Consider the following 24,886-nt stretch of genomic DNA (forward strand, 5'->3'; position numbering starts at 1 on the left):
CGGCACAGATAGTTGATTGGCGGAACTATCGGTTATCGGAAAAGATCCATGCCGATAGTTTTTCGGGTTGCGTCCAATGCTGGAGTGGCTGAGAAGGGTCTGCTGTCATTATACAGTATGAGAGCAGCCTCTAGAGGCGGAAATCAGAGCACATAGCGGGAAACTTCAAAAGCGCATTTCAATGCAGCCAACAGAAAATTCTGCCGCGGAACAGAGCGCCATTCACAGTTTTCAGTTAAATTATATTATATTTATCCCAAATCATTGTTAATGTAGATAATGACTTCACCCTAGGCTATAAATTATGTATTGTGCTCTTTCTCTGGTTCTAATAAAGTCTGTATGCTTCATATAGAAAGCTGTAATACAGATCACACTTTCTCTTCCCCTTTGCTGTTTTTCAAAATACCAAACTTCAAACTCATTTATGCCACATTGTTCATTCTTGAAGCAAACTCCGTTTGGTGATTGTTCATTCTTGAAGCAAACTCCATTTGGTGATTAAATAAATAGTTTAAGACCGCTGCTTGAATTGAACGTGACGTGTCTGGTGTGTGACTTCTCCTAGACACAGCGCTGCACTTTTGCCCAGTGTGTAATATATATTATTTTGAATAGATAATCATGCAGTGTTCTAAAATAGAAGCAAATAAAGTGTGAGAGTACACATACAATATCAATAATCTATGTGTGTAATTTTAATGTTATGGCCTTGTGCACTGTAGATATTTAAAGATGGCCATCTTTAAGCATGACTGTTGAAATTAAATGGTAATACTTAACAGTAAGTGTCCATTTGTAATATTAATAAAAGCTGTAGAAGTATTGTTCCTAGTTTGTTCATTTCAACATTTACTAATACTAATAGCCTACATATTTAAATTTTAAAGTTTCTTTTTTTAACATTAGTAAACTATGAAATAACTTTAATAATCAATATAATAATTAATATTAATATGTTTATTCATTTACAAAGTATGGTTCAGTATTGCTACTGTTTTTTAAAAAATTGTAAAACAATGTTTTAGTTTTCATTTAGTATCAATTTTTAAAACTATCGGTTGATTAATCCGTATCGGCCAGTGTGGTCCAGCCTAGCTATCAGTATCGGTAAAATCCACTATCGGTCGACCTCTACAAATGAGCAGTGGCATAATGCAGCAACAACCAATGGGAGTGCAGATGGGAGTTCACAAAGCTCTTATAAACTCAACTTTGCTCAGAAGACAACAATTAAGATGATTAAAATCTATGGAAAATCTTATTTCTGTCAAGGAATAAAAAATAAAATAAAATAAATAAAATAAAATAAATCAGTAATTGCGCCTATTTATCTTACAATTTTGACTTTTTCCCTTGTAACTGTGAGATATAAACTCACAATAATATATTTTATTCCATAGCAGAAATAAGTTTTCATTAAAGCAGCTTTTTCAATGGTGTAAAAAAAAAAAAAAAAAAAAAATTCTAATTAATTAAACTTTTACCTAATGATGTAAATTAAAGCAGCTGGGCAATGGTGTAACACAATAAGACATCATTCATTAGTCAATTCTGCAGCAAAATAATTAATTAATAAATACAAATCATAATAAAATTATATATATATCATATATATTGTTTGTTACAAAAAAATATAAATATATATATAAATATATATACACACATATTTTAATTGATTTAGTTACCATTACAATGTACATATCATAAATAATAAATACAAATATATCTACCAATAATTGTACTGTTATATGAGAGCAGTAACCTAGCATCAGCCTGCTCATATAAGCATTGCTTTGCACATGCAATTACTCGATGAATTAAAGGCAGGCAGATAAAAGTAAGTGCCATTTTAAATGGCAATATTATCCAAAAGAAGAATAGTGAGGCTCTGAGCAGATCTGATCCTGCAGTTGATATGAAACAACCAAATATAAAGCTTGAACCACAGACAGTCAACATTAAAAATAACAGTGTCTTTACTGTCCTGCAAATCCTAACCATCAGCTTGAACATCTGTCATCCTGACTACTGAGAATGAGTAGACCTGCATGAAGCAAAATATGTCAGCTGAACTAAAACATGATAGGTATTGAACAATGTACAAAACGACCCTGATACACTATCAGTACAGAATCATAAAGATACATCACACATGAAATTAACGATTTTGACATTTGAATTAACTCCTAATGATTTATGCAACTCACCAACCACGATAAAGGAGTTTAACATCCTTTAACCAGAAGTGTCCAATAATAGGAGGCTACCAAGATAAAGTGAGTATTATTCAGGAAGTCAAGTGATATCAATATGGCTACCACCACGAAGGGGGTCCAACTTTATGCAGAATAAAACAGCTTTTATGAAGACACTTATATGAATTTACTGATATGAACTCTACTTACTGCACATTTAAAGGGATAGTTCAGCCATAAATGAACATCCTGTCATCATTACTCACCCTGTTTGTGTTTCCAAACAGGTATGAATATTTTAAAGATAATTCTTATTTTTGTCCATACAGTGAAAGTCAATGGGGTCCAATGTTGTTTTGGACCCCACTGACTTTCATTGTATGGCAAAAATTAATTTTTTCTAAATATGTTCTTTTGTGTTCCACAGAAGAATGAAATACAGGTCTGAAACCCTAATGATGCATTTTATTTTTTGGTGAACTACCCTTTTAAGATAAACCAACCATGCATACAGTACTTCATACAAACAAACCTCAAAGAAAAACTCAAATCAAAAAAAAACAAAAAAAAAAAAAAAACAAAAAATAAAATCAATAAAATATAAAAAAAACATCATTAAAGACATCCATCAAACCATTCGCCGATACCTGAGAGAAAATCTCAAAAACTAACTTAGTATCAAAAAGTAAAGGTCTTATTGGATCTGTAATACATCAGTGACAAACACTTAAGTCTTCTGATCACTTCTTGACCTGAAATAACCTGACAGGTCAGGGTGTTGCTTCTCATGTGGCAGGATGTCATGAAAAAAACCACACAAGTAGCACAAGGTACCATGTTCTTTTTAAAGTTATGGAAAATTTTAATGTCAGACAATATGCTACAGAATGACTGAGCCGCTTTCAATTCAATTCAATACATTCAATAAGCAGAGTTTATATTCTACTAAATTTTAAAGCTCATTCACTTTTAAGAAAAATAACTTTAATTTGCGCTTAAATGTGATGTGACATAAAACTCCACAAACGCATACGTGATGATTTATAAGTGGCCAAAATATTTCATATTGAACTCACCCCATCAACCAGTCCATGCTGCCTGCAGCTGATCCACGCCAGCTCTGCTTTGACTTTAACCGGCTGTCTCAAATTATATCCAGGGCTGGATTTGGTCTTTATGGAGAGGTGCCTAAAAGTCTAACAGTTCTGGCCACGGAGCTGCTCCTCATTGATTTGAATGCTTTCTATTCTAGAGCCTCGCTGTAAACTCAGCAGCGGGTGATGTGAGGGCTGGTGGGGCTGAGCTGTCAGTACTGCGCTGCTCGTGCTGGGGGATGCCGCCTTGTGCTCCGTGTCTGTAAGGCAGGCTTGAAGTAGCCTACACTTGAGTGTCTAATGCTTGGGTCCCGCTGCTGCTTGATTTCGGGAATCCGGAAGTGAACACGGACTGTGTCTCAAAGCTCAGCGAGACGACTATCTGCACTGAAGGACGGAACGAGCCAAAAAAATAAAAAATAAAAATTCCAATAAAAAAATATATATTGTTCAAGAATCCAGTCTAGTTAGGCAGCGTACTAGGTGTTGAGACACAGCCACTGATCCCCCCCCCCCAACCGTCGCTTCCGTGCATGTCATTGTTCACCTCAGCTGCAGTCAGAAATAAACACAAACATCCTGCGAGATATTACATTTAATAAATACTTATTTCTCTTTCTCCAACCCTCTTCTTTCTTAATTTAATTTATTATTATTATTATTATTATTATTATTATTATTATTATTATTGTTATTAATAAATAGCAATAATAATGAGTGCCTTTTTTCCTTCACTCTTTAAAGGGGTCATATGATGCAATTTCAAATTTTTCTTTCTCTTTGGAGTGTTACAAGCTCTTGGTGAATAAAGAAGATCTGTGAAGTTACAAAGACTAAAGTCTCAAATCTAAAGAGATATTCTTTATAAAAGTTAACACTCGTCCACGCCTCCCTGAAACGGCTCTATATAACACGCCCCCACATCTCTACATCACTGTGTGGGAAGATTTGCATAATGCCACCCAGATGTTCACGCAAAGAAAGAAGGCGTACCTTTTATTCTCGTTGCAGTATTGTTGTTGCCGCCGCCACCATGTCATATAGACGCTGTGTGTTTCACTGTGAAAGCTAAACTACTTTGTTTGGCCTTCCAAAAGAGGACGATATCCGCTTCGTCATGCCTGGAGCTGGTCCGTGCTGGTCGCTGAGAAAATATACAGTATCAACTTTGCACTGTGAATTGCCAAATCGGCTTTCACTGTGGACGAAGTGGACTCAAGCCCGGGGTCATCACATGTGGTTGCCGCAAGCAACATGGCTTCGTAGAATCTGCCTGCCGCACCGTTCTCAAGCCGGCCACTGCTCACTCAAGGCCGCGGTGTGTGACGCTGTTTCGTTGAGAAAGCGAAACTACTTTGTTTTTGCCTTCAAAAAAAAAAATCATGTTTATATCACGTTTATAATGGGTTTTATGTTTATGTCTCATCGCTCCGGCCGGACAGGGCATCACAGTATGTTAAGAGGCGTAACATTTCCGTCTCACACTTGAGGCATTCAGCCAATCACAACTCACTGGATAGCTGGCCAATCACAGCACACCTCGCTTTTCAGAGAGATGAGCTTTGTGAAAATCAATGTGTTTCAGAAGGCGGGGCATAGAGGAGACACAATAATATACAGTATGTGGAAAATAATGTTTTTTTTTTTTACCTGAAACTGCATAAACACATTTCATTACACCAAATACACAAAATAATGTTCTTTTTAGCAGCATCATATGACCCCTTTAAAATATATGCATTTACATTTAGCAGACGCTTAAAAGCAACTTACAGAGCATTCAGGCTATACTTTTTTTTTTAATCAGTATGTGTGTTCCCTGGGAATTGAACCCACAACCTTTTGCGCTTCCAACACAATGCTTTACCACTGAGCCACAGAACACGTTATAAAATATATGTTTTAAATATTTTTTCCCCCCCATAATTTCTAGCATATGTTTCAGAATTCATTCTTGCTTTTCAGGTCTATTCACTTAATATTTAACTGATACATATTCTATAACTATGTTATATGTTTATTTATTTATCATTTCATACTTATTTCAAAATTCACAGTCAAAGTTGTCAACGTTCCAGTCAAGGAATAAAGAACAATCTCTCATCCTACCAACAGATGGCGCTGTAGACATGATTATGTCATTGCAAACGCGACTGGCAGCACATCTCTATGGCAGATTTTTACACATTAATATGGTATTCCAACCCCGCCTGAAAGTGCCACCTGAAATTTGATGTTCTAACCTTTTAAAAATATATATATTATTAAATTTGATGACTCAACACATCTTGACATTAAAATACATTATTTTCATTTATTAATTATCAGTGCAAATGAATGAATAGTTATATTAGTGACGACAATATTAATTATCAGTGCAAATGAATAAATATATAAAAAACAATTAAATTTATTAATTATCAGTGCAAATGAATGAATAGTTATATTGTTCATGAAGTCCTCTAACAGCTTTGTGTGTAAAACAGAGCAAATCTATAGCGAACATTTATATAAAGCATGCCATCTCAAGATGTGTCGAGCCAGTTTCAATGACTGCATGTCTCCTGGCTACAAATAGTTACTTAAATTGCATTCTGTTCCTCACACAAAGACTTAAAATAGAGCTCACAAGTCTTTATGATGCTTATTTTTGGAGCCCCAGTCCCCATTCACTTTCATTATATGGAAAAGGACAGCCTGGACATACTATTAAACTTCTCTTTGTTTTGAAAGTCTTTTGGATTTGGGATGACACAAGGATGAGTAAAATATGACAGAACCATTCCTTTAAGGTTATGACCAGGTCTTACGTGAAATCTTAGCACACAAGGTTGATTCCCTTTAGACATTTACCTTGTGCGAATACTGTACAAATCAATACACATCTCTCTGATTCCAGACACGCCGTCTCCTGTCTTCCCCTGAGCGATGTGCTCGGCGCCTGAGGACTCAGACCTACCTGTGATTCAAGAGCACATCTGGCCCACCTGACAATTATAAATGGTGTCTCCTTTCATTGGCATCATTGAAATCACAGGAGAGCAGACGTGATGTATGTGGAAGGAGAAAGAGGTGATCTGAATAAACATGACCGCTATTCCACCTCCTCGATGACAAATAAACCAGGAACAACGTCACCAACAGATGGCAGCACCATACAAAGGCCGACAAAACTGTCAAGAAGGCCAACACCCCCATTTTCAGGGGGACAGATATTTTTAAATCAATTTTTAGATATGTTTAAAGAAATATTATTTTTAAAGATACTTTTAAAAGTAATGCATAACAATATTGCGTTACCCCATAAAAAGTAACTACTTTTTTAACTTACTCTTTATGGAAAGTAATGCATGTAAGTAATGAAAATTTTAAAGAAATGCATGACTTTACTAGTTACTTGAAAAAAGTAATCTGATTATGTAATTTCCGTTACCCCCAACACTGAACACATCTAACTGACCTCAGAACAAAACATTCTTTAAAAAATGCACCATCCAGTTCAATCTGATTAGCACTTTTCTAAGTTTTATACAGTATCTGAATGGAGGGTAACTTGTAGCATTAGCACTTGAAAGCTGCTAAACGTTGCGCTCAAGGGAACATCAGCTGCTGGTCAAACAGCCATTAAAATAATTACACTGCAGGTTTGTAATGAGGTCTAGAAGTTGTTGGTCGATTTTAAGTTATGGGAAATGAATATTATGGCAAAACTCTTTTAATTTGAGTTTACATTGGAAGGCAGCCACACTAACATAACATAAAAATGCCATAAAGTGCATGAGTACATAATTTTTGTGGCACCAAAAGTTCATAAAATTTGTTATGGTAAGTCCCTGTGGTTTTTCTTTTATAGTGAAGAAACATTTTCACATGCTTTTGATTTACGGTCATTCGAGGACACAGGCAATGGGGCGAGAAATCCCACGGAAAGTTAACTACCAACTCCAGCAAACTCAACTGAAGAGAACTGTTGCTATGACGTAACAGTTTTATAAGACACCATATATAAACTCTGAGATCGGAGAGCACTCTGGCACACAACACGGCTGCATCTGGGAACAGTCAGCTTCAGAGGAACTTGTCACTCTCACATCCAATCGCTTACAAAAACACACTTTTCTTACACTTAGACAAAAACCTCCACAGTGTTAATTAGGCAGAATGAAATATGGTTTATTAAATTCTAACATAATTCATTTTTATTCTTCTGAAAATAACAAACCGGTAACTTTTGAACCAAAGGCACACTGAAAGAGAAAAAGTTTATTTTTAATAATATTTCTGGTGAGAGTTAAATATAAAATATTATTTATAATAATTGTCTAATAACATTAGAAATTTCGAAAATTGTTGCATTATAAAAGAATATATTCATATATATGAACTACTGTTCTATTTTAAAATATTTGTTGATGACAATTTATTATAAGTGTTTCTATATTTCTATTTGAGCCCATTTAGCAAGGAGGATGAAATCTGGTAGCCACAGCATTCCTGTTAAAAGTGGATGTTTGAGCTTTGATGGTGACGTGAGAGAGTTAGACAGGACAGTCTTTTGTGTCGGCTGAATGTCATCATGCGGTCATCATCAGCTGGGCTTTCGTAATCATTATCTCTCCAGAACACGCAGTCCAAACACACTGCTTCAATCGACTTACTCAACAAATATCAGATTACGTCACACGGGTGCATGTATGAATCACCCACACCTCATATCATATGCCTTCATTTGTTTATACAAAGTCAAATTTGTTCTGTTAACATATTACACAGACCAGTTTCTTATTCACTGCGCTCACATTCAAGAACAAGATGAGGAATGAAAAAAAAAAAAAAAAAAAACCGAGTGAGAACAGAATGGTATTCTCAAGTGGGATGCGGGGAATTTTTTAGTGTTCCTGGTCATACGAAGGCCTTTCTTACTGCTGGGTTTCACCTTGACCCCGCAGTGTTGTGTGTGTTGTACGTGGGCAGCTGCTTGGACTCAGCACTGTTAGAGTGTTGTGTTCACTCAGGTTTTTATACCACCTTCTCTTTCGCAGGGGGCAGACTATAAAGACGGGTCTTTATTGAGGAGAACAATGGTGAGGAGTTACAGCAGAAGAGACCTCCAAAACATGTGGAGTATATGCAGAACTGCATCAGAGGTCAGGTATGCAAATCCCACTAAGTACACACTACACTGTATGTCACACATCATTGCCAAATTAAGTTTGTTATGATAATAATCAACTACTGTTAAATTCTTGTAAATTTCTGGCTGTAGCTATAGCACATGGCAGAAATGGGCTTCCATAACATTCAACTGCTCCGGGTGTGTGTTCACGGTGTGTGTGTGTTCACTGCTGTGTGTGTGCACTATGGATGGGTTAAATGCAGAGCATGAATTCTGAGTATGGGTCACCATACTTGGCTGTATGTCACTTTCACTTCAGATCAACTCAAGGTTTTCATTTTTTTGTTTACGTTCTAGGTATCTTTACAATTTTAATGGAGCATTATCAGAAGAACTCGTTTCTAAGATGGTTTCTGCCACCGAAATAAAAAACTAATGATGAATTTATCTCTTTTTTCCTCTTACATTCTTACAGTTTATATTGCAATTACAACATTTTTCTCAGAATTCAGAGAAAAAGGCAGAATTGTCAGAAAAAAAAGAGATAAAAATTACCTTTTTTTTATTTTTTTCATCCTTTGGAAGAAACAAGCTTCCAAACTAAACTGTACAAAACTCTTTAACCTTCACATTAACGGAATGGTAAAGAATTATTTACAGTATGCAAAAATAAATGATAATATTGATCATTCATAAAAAAACAGTTGTTACTATGTTACTACAAAAATCAAAGAAAAAGAAATAACGAAACATTTTCATATTTTGTAATGTTTGTATTTTGTTTCATCGTCACAAAATGGGTACATGGGGAGGAACAAGCCTTTCAAAAGAACCTGAGGTATTTTGCTTCAAGCAGCCTAAGGTATCAAGATTTTCTCTTTAAAAAAATCTCTATATCAATTAGTTTTGTTGATACGATGCTATTCACACAACATATAATAATAATAATAATAATAATGATAATAATAATTAGTTGCCAGCTATTTAACAATTTCAGCAAAAATGACAGCCTGCATCTTTTATTACATGTTTTAAATAATAATAACAAGGTCTTTAAAAATGTATAGTACAGGGAAGGTAAAGGAAATATAGGTAATGTCTTACACAAGGAAAAAAAATACAGCAGCACAAATACAAGATTTGCCATACAGAAAAGCTAACTGAAAAAAATACAGACATAAATAAATTGCTGAACTATCTCCCACGGAGAGGGCAATCCCATTCACACACACACACCCTTTCTGTGTTATATTTAACCTTTGGAGCATTCTAGAGATTTTGAGAGAAACAGAGAGGATGAAGGGAAAAGGTGAGCGAAGGAGAGCAAGTGTAGAAGAGAAATCGGTGCTAAAAAGAGATGAAGAAAAGGGATAAAAAGAGAAAGCTCAGACATGTAATTGACTCATTAAAAGCTCCCCTGAGAAGAAAGCAAGCAGAATGTATTGTCACCATAGTGCAGATTCTGTTCTTATCAGTTACTTGTCTTTCATATAAAGTTTATGATCCAATAATGTAAAATTTTTTTTTTTTTTTGCCAATGAAAAGGTTAGGAGTTTATCTCTTCTCCAAGATGCCGTTTTCTAAGAGCATCTGCAAAGGGTCCATCTTTCAGTCATTCACAACATCCATCCACACATCCTTCTGCAATCAGACCCAAACAAACAATAAATAATGTCATAAATATGCAGAACAAATGGGGGACACAGACAAACCTCTTTAAAGTCCCTGTCATTTTTCCCCCCTTCATTTTGTCTTGTGTGCTTGTTAATACAAAAATCAAATTCTTGAAAATCAAAATGAGTCGCTACTCATTTTACAATGCCGGGGTATCATACATATTCCTCTAGATTACTCTAGATTATTCATGCTGGATTAAAGTCTTTAATAATTCAAACCAGCAGGCTGGAGAGACAAACGAAAGCCATACCAAATGCTTTAGTTTGTGACACACTGCAGGACATCAATGGTTACACATGATTTTTTGTAAAGCGTTGTGGTACCCTTTTAATGTGAACGTCCCAAAACTTCCCTCTTAAAGCAACAGAAAGTGCATTTAAACATCAGATAATTCCTGGTAATAACCGCACTCCCATATAAAGAAAAAAGAGGACAAAAAAAAGAAGTAAAAACACATATTGCTTGTAGTTGCGTATCGGTTTTGTGAGTGTATTTTTGTAAATCACTGAAAAAAAAAAGATCAACACTGAAAAAGAGGAAAAATAAAAACTCCACAATCTTTATATTATTTCTCATTACCAGAATGAACCAGTAGAATAAATTAAAACCAGAAACTAAGAAAATGAAAAGAAAAAAAAGAAAATAATTAAACGTCCATTGAAATCACTGTGTATAGTTCATATACTATTTGTTTGTAATTAAAACAGCAGCCTTGACGCATGCTTAGTGAGAGGAACGTGGGTTGCACAACAGTTCGAGCATCACCACTTGGGCACAGGAGGGGAAGGACAAGACCCTGAAATCTGGGTAACAAAAGAGTGACAGAGAACATTATAGGAAAGCGTCCACAATGCGTTTCCTTCATGGCATGCCTGGTTCCTCCTCCAGGATTCCATGAATGCTGGGATACAGGAGCAGGGTGGACATGAGCACTGCACAAAGAGGCCTTCATTCAGCCAGTAAAAGCATGTACCACCATGGCTTAGTCTGTGCTGACTCCTTGTGCTGTGGCGGTGTAACTTGTAAGTCCAGGGCAGCATAATAAAAGAAACAAGTGTGAGCATAACAGCCATGCTTGATTCTTAATACACCAAAAGGCTGGTAATGCTTTTATGAGGAATGGGGGTGGGGGGGTTCTGTTTCTAGTGTGAGGAAACAAGGGATTCTGCAACTGTAGTCTCAGCTCATTGTCATCTGGGGAAGGCTATGGCTTAAAAACAGTAGAAAGACAAAGCAAAGTCAATCTGCGTCCGGTTCCACCGGCTTAAAAAGACAAAAAAAGAAAAAAGAAAGTCCCATTTCTGAGAACCGCTTATTATCGACAATCCTATGAACTAATATGAATGTTCCACAGCCTTGCCAGGCCCACTCTTAGTCATCCTTACTCATAAGTAGCGCCTGTCTGTCTGTATGAAAAAGTCCCCAGGGGCCGTGCAGGTGATGTCAGGACACTTCGATGATTTCCATGCTTCCAGAGAAGCTGGACTGTTTGCTGATCTTTCCCAGTTCCTCCCTTGAACGTGTCTCCGATATCCCCTCTTCAAACTCCATCTGACAGCTGCGCCGCTTGAACTGCTTATCGGCAGCACTGGAAGTGGGAGCATCCTCGTGCCAGCTGCCCCTCGAGTCCCGTGGCTCCCCCACCTTGTCCCGCAGACGCACAGCATCGCATGGTCCAGGGAGGCTGCTACACCCTAGTGCAGGAAAGTGTACCGCCCCTCCTCCACCTCCGTTACTGTTCATTGACTCCGAGCTGTAGAACCAAGGGGCTTCGCCTGTTGGCGTAACAGGGGTTGTGGCCTGTACGGTGTCTCTATGCTTGGTCCACATGGGCCCGGTGCCCACAGTAGGAAGGCTGAGCAGCAGAGAGGGCTTCAGATTGTCATCAAGACTGGGACTTTTGTGTGTAGGGAGCGAGTGTCCATAGTTTAGGCTGTGCGAGTGCATGGGAGAACTTCCAGCACTGCTACCATTGTGCTTGCTTTTCCTCCGTGAACGAGGTCGGGAGCTGCTCTCAGGAAAGAGGCCTGGAGATTCAGCTGAAGCAGGGCTTATGGAAACAGGTGAGTAATGGCAGACACCATTGGCTTCTCCAGCTTCTGGGCTATCCAGCTTGCAGAGTTTGGGAACATCCTCGTTATGAGTGGGCGTGAGACGAGGACAGTGGTTGGGCTCATAGACGGATTTGATGTCAAGTGAGAAAGAGCGTTTGAGCCGGTTGGTGTCTAGGATACGCTCCGCCGACAGATTCAAGCCATTAAAGCCCTGCTGGAGGGAGGTTGGAGAAGGTAGCTTGGTGTCCAAATCTGTGCTATCCTTCTCAGCCCCCAGACGAGCCTTTTCAGGATCACTAGAAGATTCTCCTCTAGGTTGTGACAATTCCTTCAACTGCTCCAACTTCTCTTGCCCTGAGGACAGAGCCTTTAGCAACCTCAGACCTTTCTCGAACTCCAGCAGCTGCCCCAGGAAGTTGAAGTTGGGTGATATTGAAGGTCTGCGGTCCTTCACAAACCTGGACACACAAGAAGAGTAAGAATGATTACCGTAAGGACAAATTCACATATATGGAAAGAAAGACATCTTCAACACAAAGATGCATCATGTAAGCTAAGGAAGTGTTTAGGAAGGCCAAGACAGGTATTGTTTACAAGTTTCTACGTGATCCATTTTACATGTTGGAGGAAATGGCTATAAAATTACAGCTAGCAGAAAATGTCTTTCTGAGACTTTGCAATTCAAGCTGCAGGGTGTCTGAGTGAGTTTACCTGTACGCATCATCTGATGACAAGCCCATTGTCTTCATGATATAAGCGATGGCAATGGTAGCGGACCTGGAGATGCCAGCTAAACAATGGACAATGACTCGACAGTTGGAAACCTTGGCTTTGTCTGAAAGGGAGAAGGGAAACACGTGAGCAAACACAAAACACATGCAAGAAAAAGGATGCTACTCACTTTTCATGCTAACGTTTTAAGTTCACTTGAAGAAAATCAATCAAAGGGAAGGGAAGGGAAACTAAAATCACTTCTCCTATTGTCACAAGTTGTTCTTACCAATAAACTCGTTGGTTTTGTCTAGCCATGGCAGGAGTTTTTCACAGTAGTTGTCATTGACGGGAATGCGCATGAAATGGCTTTCGGAGATGAACTCTGGCTTTGGGCAGGTGTTGCTCGCATTTAACACATATGTGATGCCGTTTTGAGCCATCAGATCCTGACAGTGCAAAGAACCAAGGCATGAATTATGCAACGTGATTACTCCTGTTTTGGAAGTTTCTAACATTCCAAGACCTTTGTTACAGTCAGTTGTACCTTGTTGAGCACATCTTTTTGAGAGCCTAGGTAGAGATGGGGCAGGATTCGTGTGGGACCAACGTTTGCCACAGGCAGACATGGCTGAGACAAGCTCATAGGCAGAGTGGCCACTGGCTTGCCTTCACACAGGCCCGGAAAACAGGATGAGAATGCTGCAAAACCACCTAAAGAAACACAGAAAATGAGAGAAGCTGTTAGGAACAAAATGACCTCCTACCTATGTGATAGAAGAAAGACAAGACCAACAAGAGCGCTGGATTTGGCGACTGTCAACATTATTGTTGTAACCTAAGTCTTTATGTAAAGGATGCAACTCAAAATATCTCAAGCAGGACAAGGAGTTAACAAAGAGGCACTAACCTATAATAATAAGAGGCATATTTCAAGTCAAAAGCTTTCATACTAACAAAGGATATGCTGTTGTCACACATCATTTGTCAAACTCATGCAAGAGAGGATTCAGGTGTTCTGAACAAGATTATGCCGATTTAGGTCAGTGCATGTACAAACACAACAGTCAAGCAAAGGCCAGTTAGTCTAAAGAAGGATTCTGTCTGTTTAAGAGGCGGGTGGCTCCAGTTTTGGCATTCGTCTGCTGGAGCTCCTTTTCCTGAATGACCTAATATCCTCAACTGAACAATTGCGTCAGGCTTAGAGAATGAGGGTGGTCACAGGTGCAGACCAATCCCTTGATTCATAGGGAGTTGGGTGTCTGGACAGCAACATACATACAAATGCAAGGTAAAAATCTGCAAATGCATTCACATGTGCATCTATAAGCAGCTGAACTAGAATACATATGTGGAACAGGGAAAGATGGACAAGTGGAATGGAATTGCAGAAAAAGAAAGTAAAGTCTTCACTGAGCTGTGCAATGCTGCCAGAAAGCGTGAGCCCCAGCAGATGCGTTTAGACCTTAATCTCAGATGAGCTCCATGAGAATCTGGGACATGGTAACCCTGGGAGCATGCACACACAGCAGTCAACCAGGGAGCCATGAAATCATTTCATCCCATCCAAGAAACAATTTGTTACAGCAATAGCAATAGTACAAACAAAAGTGACTGTGTTAAACAGATCCGGGTGGGAGGAGTTAAAACAAACAAGTCAATCCAATGAGTCATGGCAAATAAAGAGTGAGGTGATAAGAAGGTTTACAACAAAGACAAACGTCAGCCACGTTCAACGTTATTGCATGACATCATCCAGAGTCTATATAAAGGGTGACAAATCAGACATCAATTAACTGGAACTTTAAAAGCCACCTGCTTTTCCTTAACTGACAACGAGGAACACCTGTCCCTCTCATCCATGTGCAAATCACCATCTAAACAACTCTTGTTTGTTTGGCGGTGCCTGGTCCTGTTTCCTGCTATTAATGGCAAAGGCCTGTACAATGACATCATCTCTCAACACAGAAGACTGAGAGGTGATTTGCATGTCACTCAAGCAGAACCAACGGGCCCCTGGTGCCTCCTCCATACGCTCTCGAAACCAGCAGTAGATGAATGACTGCCGACCAAATGTTCTACGACCCCCATACTGGTTCAAATACACCCTTCCCCCCAAACCACACACACACACACAAATACATTCGAACACATTGATACAACCATCAGATCCTGGAAGTATGCTCCCCATCCCCCAACTATAACTCCCCTCACCGGCCTAGTGACATAACTGCCTATAAAGGGTTAGTCATTATGTCAACACTGTCAGAAATACCAAAGTAAGACTCCAAATTTTGCCTAGTTAAAGCTTGTTGAAACAGACTTCCTTTCCCACATTTCTCAAATGCAATACTTTTGCTAAAACAGGGAAGCAATGCTGACCTCCCATCCCTCTTCCTTCAACTCAAAGGTCAAGGATTTCAAAGGGCATCTGGGATCTGTGAAAGCAAGACTACAGCTTAAAAAGCAAGTGGACAAGATCTCCTCAAGGATCTGCTTAGGGATCTGGAATATTGTCCTGCTTCGAAGATCTACCGGGGTGCTTTATATAGCTTTCTTGAAAAAATGTGTTATTGGACCACAGCAACACAAACACAAACAGGAATAAGTACAGCACCACAATGTTGAAAAGCCAAGAGAGGAAATACTTGAGTGAGGTCATCAGCTATCATTTCTAACTGGGCGGTGGTGGTGACAGTTAGGATTACAAGGAAACCATAAGCTTCCGTATCTGTCTTAACATCTTGCTAATCAAAGAACGCCTACTTTTACTTCTGCCGCAAAAATATGCACAATTATTTGCACCATAAGCAGTCAAGTTAAAAAGTGTTTCAAATACACATTTTTAAAGAAATTATTGTTCTCACTAGATGCAAACATATAGGACTCTCCCATGTACTCTGTAAAATCGAATAAATATGCACATGCACAGACACACACTAAAAATTACAATCACGACTGACTTAGGCAACATTTGTCACTTTTATAGACTCCAGTTACGTAAGAGGGCAGTGGTGACGTTTCTTAAAACCACTAGGTATATGAGTACATGTGTTTTCAGCAAGTGAAGTGTGCCAGGGTCAATCTCACGCTGGACGAAAAGGCAATGTGCCATTCGCACACTTCCTCTATGTTTTTTTTCTCTCTCCAAAGCTTACATAACCTCCATTCACCATCCAACTTCTCTGACGTGCCTCAGACCTCAGTTCCTCAGAAAAGTGCAATAACCTTTCTCGTACAGAGGTACCGTAACATCATGGAAGAATTTATGTGGAATTGCAGGGTGAATAGCTCGAGCAAAGCCTACAATGCTCGGGTCACCAGAGATTTGTGTGATGCATACCTAAATTCTATTGCAGCCCTTACTGTGCAACAAAGACGACGAGGTAACAAGGTTAAATTTTTCAGATATGGCCATGAACTATCAAGCCGCATTTGTGTTTAATAACACAGAGTGCACAGTTCATTAACTCAAGCCTTTGATATCAGTTCATTGTCCTGTGGCACCTGACCTCCATCTTTAGGAGCCCCTCAGTTTTTCATCTTTTCAGCTGAGCTCTATAGCCACTCTCACACAGGCTTCCATTCAAGGCTCTACATCCAGCAGCATTGACAGACCACTGAATGAAACTAATGCACATCAACACACACGCACACACACAAGTCTCCAGATGCAGAAGACATGACGCCATTGAGGAGCAGCCCCCATCTGTCCCTAACAAAAATGACACACACACACACACACACATTAGCATCTCAATAAAGGCCCAATGACATCATTGCACACATGCATGCTGCACAATGAGGAACACAAAAAACAGCAGGGGGTTGGTGGCTACCTCATCACTCCCGCCGCTTTGTTGTCATGCTTGACAGATTAGAAGTGTTAAACCCCGGGACCCTGTATCATCGAATCATTAACTATTACAATTATTGCATTTCTGCCCTAAAGCCATTACTAAAATATAGACGTCACTGGAATAAAAGTCAATTGCTTGGCAAAGTCCAACTGTTTAACTTGTACTTGGTGACATCAGTAGAATGCACACGCAACTCAGATCTCCACTTGCATGTGTGCATAATGTAACACACACAAAGAAAGTGCATCAATAAATATACTCAAATCAAATAAATCTTATGCACGTCCATTTAAATTTCTACTATTCTAGGAGATAATCATAGAAGCTCTATAGCAACGATAGGTTAATGTTTAAGTCTTTAACATAAATTTATGGTTAAAAAAATACTAACATAAGCCAGTTGCAAATATTTGGGACAAAAGTAAAGAAAGAGCAAGAGGATGAAACATATCGCATAACTTCAAACCAACACGTGTCCAACAGTGCCAACAGATGCTACACACCTCTTAGTTTCCGTTCTTTTCTCATCTTGTGGACTCTGATTTTGAGCCTCATGTCTGTTTGCTGGATCCCCGACCAGAAGCAGTTATCTGGAGGGGATATGACCACGTCTAGGGGCATCCGCACCAACCAGTCTGAACCGCAATCCAAGAACTATATGTCCGAATGTTGCTTTAAAAATTAAGATCCTAAAAAACACTGAGGAGGGAAACTCCACAGAAAAAGTAACAACTGCTTCCTCCTCACAGAAACGAGGGCAGAAGAAGTGTGTGGTCTTCCCTCAGGAGCGCCACGGATCCTTCCTCGATCTCATTCTGTGTGGCAACAACTGAAAGTAGAACTCGCTATTGTTGTAAAGCCTCCGTTCAAGTCTTTCCCCGCCTTCTCTCTCTCTCTCTCTCTCTCTCTCTCTCTCTCTCTGTGACCTTAGAGTGAATGAGCTCATTTGCCGTGAGCATAGTCTGCCCCGTCTCTTTCCTCTCTTGCTTACTTTCACTCTGTCTCCCCCCGTCTCTCTCTCTCTTGCTCTTACTGTGTGCGAGCTGAATCTGGCTTATGAGTAAGGCATGCAACCACATTCCTTACTCACCGAGCAAATATGCAGCCACCTTTGGGGCCCACTCAATGTTTTTCTGAAAATGAAAAAATATAACCCTCTGCAAACACACTGCAAGTACACATTTTATATATGTACACAGAGATACATTTGATCTTCTCTCTTCCTAAATGCGTTCATTTTACAATAACATAAAATGCATTACATTTTGCAAATTTTAAGATGTTGGATAAATCAATAAATTGGAAACTAAAATTCTGTGTCTATTATATTCAGTCCTGCTGTAAATGAATTTTGCATTATCAACCACTTCCCTGATTTCTTTGAGGGGAAGGTCTATGGGTGGGTGTGTACGGGTCTCGTCTGATCTTTTGATCTTATATTGCAAAAAAAGCATTCATATTTTACTTATGAATACGAAGGAAACAATGGAAAATGATAGCAACTTTACTTTGTGTTTCTGCTCTGAACACTGTGGGTTTGTGTTAGAATCAGGAATGGAAAGAGAACATTGTGCTTTAAACAATTTTTTTTTTAAACCGCAAAGTTCAAATCCTGTCTGGCTAGTGTGCTTCAAAAGAACGTCCCGTGATGTTTAAGAATTAGGTCAGTAGGTAGAGAGTAAGTGCTCTCTTGTGACTGTTTAAATGCATTCGACCACAAGAACGTTTACACTATGAAAGCAATGCAGTCGAATGTGTTTTGAACTACCTCTAGAAGGGGTTGAAAGTGGACAAGTTCAAAATGTTTCAGACCCTGTTTACATCCATGTTTAGCGTCGTCCATTTCTGAAAGGATCGACAAAAACACATCTTAATACCAGGTGTAAATTGCCTAAAATGACCCTGTAGTGCAAATCATATTGCATCACTCTAGCAAAACTAAGGTCATGGGTTCAATTCCTGATAAATGCATAAGAATATACAGGCTATCTACAGGATTTTTAAGCTCAACTTTAAGACTTTAAGACCTTTTTTAAGACGTGCAAAAATAAAAAATAATACCATATGAGTGGTGTTGGGCAATGTCTATGGTATTTTAAACTTTAAAATGACTGCAAAAAGCATGATTTACAGGTTTTCACAAAAACAAAAAGTTTTATAAAATGATAAACTTCACAATTTCAGCCTTTAAACCATTTTTAAGAAAAGGGATGAGTCAAAAGTACATTAATTTAAACAATTATCAATCATTATATTAAATAACAAATATATTTAACTGTCTTAATTGTTTAGTTTGATATAATGCATTATCTTCTTGTCAACACACCCGTTCACATTTACAACTCTGCCTGTTTGCAGTGTAAAAACATGGGCAGATTTTCACTTTGGTCTGAACAAAATCAGCAGATGGGCTTATTGAAAATGCAAATGCATTCTTTGCTAGCAGGTCACGCTATCAACATTTAATCGTCACATTCAGACAATCGTCACAATTCTGGTCTTTCCGTCCCCAAATTTAAGACCTCTTGAAATCATAATTAAGAGTTTCTCTTTTTATGGGCTTAAATTTGATACAACTAAATTTAAGACTTTAAGGACTTGCTGAAACCCTGATATATATGATATAAGAACATAAAGCATTCCTGCTGAAAAGTCCAGTTTGGACCAGAATGAACATCCAGGTCCAGCCTCTGGTTTATGCTGGTTAGTTCTGGTATGATTGCATCATTCACTACTTTCTGAATGTTTACTGCATGCATCAGTAGTAAACCTCTCAATGGGTAAAGATGATGCTCGTAAAGGTGCAGTAGGGAGAAGCCATCTCACAATACAACACATTACACCGCAGGATCCTCTATCAGGTGGAGCAGAGGAACCGCATCATTCATGCAGTTTGGCTGCAACTGCAATGGTGTGTTGCCACAATATAATGAAACTATTTATACAACACTTTTGGGATCTAATAGAGGGTGGTGTGTGCATGCAAGAGAAATGTTTGTGTGAATGCGTGTGTGGAGTAGGAGGGGGTTAGCGTTGATAGCACTTGTTGTCAGAGCACAAGTGACATGCGATACGCGCATACATCAGTCAATGATGTAATGCTTACGGGGCCCCAGCTGTCATGCCTGAGGTGTGAGGTAGCCTCCAGTCGAGCACAACGCCAGCTCAATTCACTCAACACTCACATGTGTACATCAGCCTAAGTAAGTTCAGATCCCCCTGTCTGTGATGAAACAGTGTGAAATTTCACTGGAGTTTGACATACATATAATATAAATGGATCCCAATGGGGCATCTCTCATTTACACTCACGATATGGGGCGAAGGAGCGAGAATTCTCACTGCATGATTAAGCTTCTAGATGTCTTATGTATACAAGCCATAAGTGAAGTCATGATGAAGTCATGGAAAGAAAGAAACAACACGTGCGCGTAGACATTACATGCTACGCATGTGAAGCTATATCGATTTACCGCCAACGAAACAGCAGATACATGCCATACTGCAATAAATATTTTGTTAATGCTGGGCTGAATGATTAATCATAATAAAACAGAAATTGTGATATGGCTTAGTGTGATTATTAAATTGCAAAGGTTGCAGTTTTATTAAATAAATATATGCACTGCACATTTCCGAGTGAAGCACCATCTCTGCATCTGCTCTGAGTTTGGGAATGTAACATGCACCAACCATCTTCCCGTACTTGTAATAAGAAGGGCTTATGTCTTCATAATTTGAAGTTGTGGTTTCTTGCTCAATTTTTTTTTTTTTTTATGTTTGTTACTATGTTTGCTGGAAGGTCTGTTCTTTATGTACTTGTGGACTTCGAAATTTACCATCAACCTGCCAGGGACTGCAGATGAAAATTAGCCTGAATGGCTAAATCTGGCACAATTATGTATTGTATTACAAATACAAGTGCCCATAAAGAAAGAAAGAAAGAAAGAAAGAAAGAATAAATAAAAAGAAATAAATAATTAAAAAAAAGAAAGAAAGAAAGAAAGAAAGAAAGAAAGAAAGAAAGAAAGAGAAGATTTAAGGGTCCCCTGCAGCTTTCCAATAAAAGTTGACATTTGTGTGAAATTAAAATATTAAGTAAATATTATAAATATTAGTATTGCAATTTTACAGTAACAATTATTAACTTATGAACTTAATTGTTTTATTTTACAGTGAAATATTAAAATATTTTGTTTTATTTAGTAACTTAATTATTTAGTATATTTTTATTTACTACTACAACTATTATTATTATTAAGCCATATTAATTTTAGTGTGTTAATTTACTTTATTAGTTGTGGAAAAATAATGCAATTAAAATATTTTAATGCAATAAACACACTGGACCCACCCCTGACCTGTACATCATCTTACATTTCATACAGTTGACAAACGTGATGTAGTTAAATATGAAGTTAATATTGTGTTATATTATAGTTTTATTATTAGATTTTACTGCAACTTACTGGCAGTTTTATTTTCTTATTTAAGAAAATTTACTGCAGCAGAACAGTTACTGGCAACACAGCACTGATTCTTATTGAATGAATCAACGTGTTTGAACGAATGGGGTGAACCAATGATTCAATGGCCATTCATAAAGGGAGTCAATTACTGATTCCTGAATAAATCAGCAGTTTGAAACGAATCGAATGAATAATGAATGAATGAATGAATATTCATAAAGACATTTAATGCAACTTACTGGCAGTTTTATTTTCTTATTTAGAATAAATAAAATAATATTAATAATAATAATAAAAAAACATAAACACACACACATATACACAAAAACACAAAAATACACATATACACACACATACACACACACACACACACACACATTGACATCCCCCTTTATGTTTCATAGTTTATGTTAGGCCATTGTAGCCTAAACATTTATGTGTAATGTTATGTTGAATCAAATAAAACATTTCTAAAGCTACTCTTTGTAATGTATACTTGATATTTTATCATTTAACACAATTATGACTGATCTTTTGGGGGTATTCTCACAGCCAAATTTAATTTGCGGTTAATTAGATTAATTAATCACCACATTGTGTAATTAATTAGATAAAAAAAAAATCTAATTAATATATAATCCAAAGATTTTGGACACATTTTGGACAAATTGTGCAGTCCTACAAACAAGCACAGCAAACCTGGATTTTTTTTTTTTTTTTTTTTTTTTTTTGCATTTTGCATTTTAAATCACAATTTTTCATTTTTAAATTTTTTTTAATTTTATTATTATAATTTTTTTCACAAATCATTCAGCCCCAGATGTACTGCTCTATTTTTAATATTATTAAATCATCATCCTTTGTTGCAGCCACCTGTTGACATGCTTTAATCAGGCACACATGGCCACAGCATACTTGCTATTTTAATTGTAAGTGTCAACTCGGACATATCCCAGCTGTTAGACAGCAGCCCACAACGCTTCTAGATGTAGGAGTTTCCACACACGTGATGGTGATTGGTGACACACTTAAATGCCACAAATCTGGCAAACTTACACTCATAAGAATAAAGGTTCCAAAAGTTTTTTTGTTTTTTTTTTCAAAATGATTCTATAGATGAACCATTTTTGGTTCCCCAAAGAACCTTTTAGTAAACAGTTCTTAAAAGAACCATTTTTTTTACATGGATTCTTCATGGAACCATAGATGCCACTAAAGAAGCTCTACTTTCAAGAATTTAGGAAATGGTATAATTAAGTGATCAAAACCAGTTGCGGATTTGAACCCTACAAAGGGTGATCCATGAACAATTGTGTTCTTGAGAAACACACTTCTCAGATTGCTTGAGGGTAAATGTTCCTGTATTAAGTGTGCTGTAAAACACCTTTTCCTCTTCAAACTTCTTCACACAACTAGCTTTATTGTAAAGCTACATATCCTCTTACAAGAGGATATGGCTTTTGGTTGGTGATATTGCTGTGACTCAATGTTTCTATCAATGCCTCCAAATCTCCTAAAACAAGCTGAGCTATGAGGTGATAAAACAGCACTGCTTGCCTCTTAAGAGTTTCCATGTAGTTCCAACCCTGTTAAGCACTATTAATGCTAAAGAGACTATGAACTAGATCACCCTCAGTTCTGAAAAGACTCAAGGCTTCCAAGTGTAAGGGCTCAACAGGATGCCATCACTCAGTACTGGGCTAAAACAGTGTACATGTCAAAGGTCAAGTTCATTAATCAAGGTCTGCCATGTTTCAGCTATGTTACCGACAGCCGAAGGAGGACCCGGTTTTAACCGGTTTTGACACTCTTTTGGAGGACAGTTACATCAGATTTGAATTTTCAGATGTTTTGCAAGGATGTTTTTACAGCCAAAAGCTTAAAAAAATATTGTGTGATTCATAAGCGGATGATGACACTTATGGGATTAAGCAAGAAATGTGACTTGTGACTTGTGAAAAAGACAAGGCGTCCCGAGAAGATTACTGACCAACTGTCGCACTCCTTCCTTTTTCTAACCTTAACATTAATGCTGTAATGGCAGAAGTTCAAATATGGAAAGAAAAACAAATAGAGAATTCAATGGAGAACCCTTCAATAGAACAGCAGTTGGAGTTGGTTATGAAATATTAAATAAATAGTACTACTATTGCTGCAAATTTCATTTAGAGCAGCCATTTAAGGCTTTTAAGCCATGTTTTTCTTCAAACACTTTGTGCGGATGATATTTTGAACACGTTTTGTTGAATTTGACCAAGACCTGTAAAATGATTTTAATTTCCACCGATGGTTCTGATATATGGGCGAACATGCATCAAACCACACCTCTGCATTATATTTAGATTTTACCACATTTCATGCATTAATTATTCCTATGTTATCCATTCTTTCCTTACTCAAGAAGAAGGGGTGATTGAGAAACTAGGGTTGATCTATTAATATGGACAAATGTCTCTGTTCCTCTACCCTTCCCCCTTAAAAGAAAGCAATCTTAACCCCCTATGGAGAACTATGATGTCATCTGGCCACATGTAAACCAGGATGGAGGTCTCCAGAGAAGGTTACACAACTGGGAGGATGTGCTTCATGTGGCAAGGAAAGGGGGAGATGAAAAGAAAAATGGAGCGATAAATAGAGATAAAGAGAGAGAGATAAAAGCAAGGGAGTATTAATGCTTGCAATAAGACAGCAGAATTATGACAAAGCCCACATTCTCTACACAGGGGCTACAAGCTCTGCTGGAAATCCAAATTTAGCCGAGGATGGAATGGAAGGATTTTGGGCCTCCATCAGGAAATGAGTGCCGGGTTGCGTCACTTGTTTGTGTATGTATATGTCCTGTGTTCTGCAAACTTTTCCTGGAATTCTTTGCATTCTTGAAGAGCCACCAAAACCTTTGAAACTTTTGGAAGAGATTAGAACCAGGAATGTCTATTTAACATGCTAATTTAGTACTAGAACATTTCCTGAAAGAAATCACAACAAGTAATCATGCAGTTTGCATCAATCTTTCTGAGTTACAACAACTGAAATTATGTTAAACCAACAAACCAAAACAAACCAAAGTTGTAGGACAAAAACAAGCTGTTCCAACTAATTCAGTTATGACTCTGGAACAAGTTAATCTGATCCATTTCATAGCACATGTTAAATGTAACTTGATTAGCAGGAAAATGTAATGAATAAGGAGCATATTACTTGGCACTGGCATTCACGCAGCCATTGCTCTTTTGGTCTATGTATTGCATACATTCACACAGCCACCCACAACATAACTACAAGATCTACTCTTCAGCAAAATGGCAAACACATAATACACAAAATATTCCAACATTTATTATCCAGTCCTATGCAAAGCATGTTAGGAATTAGAAATCCAATGCCCGATTTTCAAAATTGTCAAGATTAATTTAATTAACTTACTACAACATAAAAAAATAAAAATAAATAAAGCAGAAATTTGAGTATAAACTACACAATATTAAGTTGGTGTAATGATCAGTCTAAATTACAACAGAACCCATCAAAATAATGTTTGAAACTTAAAAGGTTTAGTTATATTTATACATTTTAAATAAAAAGTTAAAACTTGCAACCATTCATTTGAGTTGATGTAACAGGCTTCCTGAATTTCTTCTTAGAGTGTACAAACCCTAGAAACCACATAATAATGGGCTAAAAATGACTCTGAATTACCTTAGCAACAT

At 37.7% G+C, this 24,886-nt stretch overlaps 2 protein-coding genes across 5 annotated transcripts in view; both read right to left on the minus strand.

The window, feature by feature from the left end:
- Nucleotides 1-3,599, minus strand: part of LOC109053360 (MOB kinase activator 2-like) — a 48,060-nt gene extending 44,461 nt beyond the window's left edge. The window contains exon 1 of the mRNA XM_019070761.2: nt 3,275-3,599. Within this exon, the coding sequence (XP_018926306.1) occupies nt 3,275-3,291 (17 nt within the window). The 5' untranslated portion in view covers nt 3,292-3,599. The remainder of the gene's footprint in view (nt 1-3,274) is intronic.
- Nucleotides 3,600-9,160: 5,561 nt separating this feature from the next.
- The window catches only part of LOC109053382 (dual specificity protein phosphatase 8-like), a 48,684-nt gene continuing 32,958 nt past the window's right edge, over nt 9,161-24,886 (minus strand). For 3 of the 4 annotated variants that reach the window (XM_042715686.1, XM_042715687.1, XM_042715688.1), the window contains exons 4-7: nt 13,398-13,564; nt 13,140-13,299; nt 12,851-12,974; nt 9,161-12,597 (exon numbers count right to left, since the gene is read on the minus strand). In XM_042715686.1, coding sequence (XP_042571620.1) covers nt 11,529-12,597; nt 12,851-12,974; nt 13,140-13,299; nt 13,398-13,564 — 1,520 coding nt within the window. In that variant the 3' untranslated portion in view covers nt 9,161-11,528. Of the gene's footprint in view, nt 12,598-12,850; nt 12,975-13,139; nt 13,300-13,397; nt 13,565-17,213; nt 17,967-24,886 lie in introns of those variants that run through there. The other variant, XM_042715689.1, reaches the window with a different exon arrangement.

This window comes from Cyprinus carpio, chromosome A25 (assembly GCF_018340385.1).
Source record: "Cyprinus carpio isolate SPL01 chromosome A25, ASM1834038v1, whole genome shotgun sequence".
NCBI lineage: Eukaryota > Metazoa > Chordata > Actinopteri > Cypriniformes > Cyprinidae > Cyprinus > Cyprinus carpio.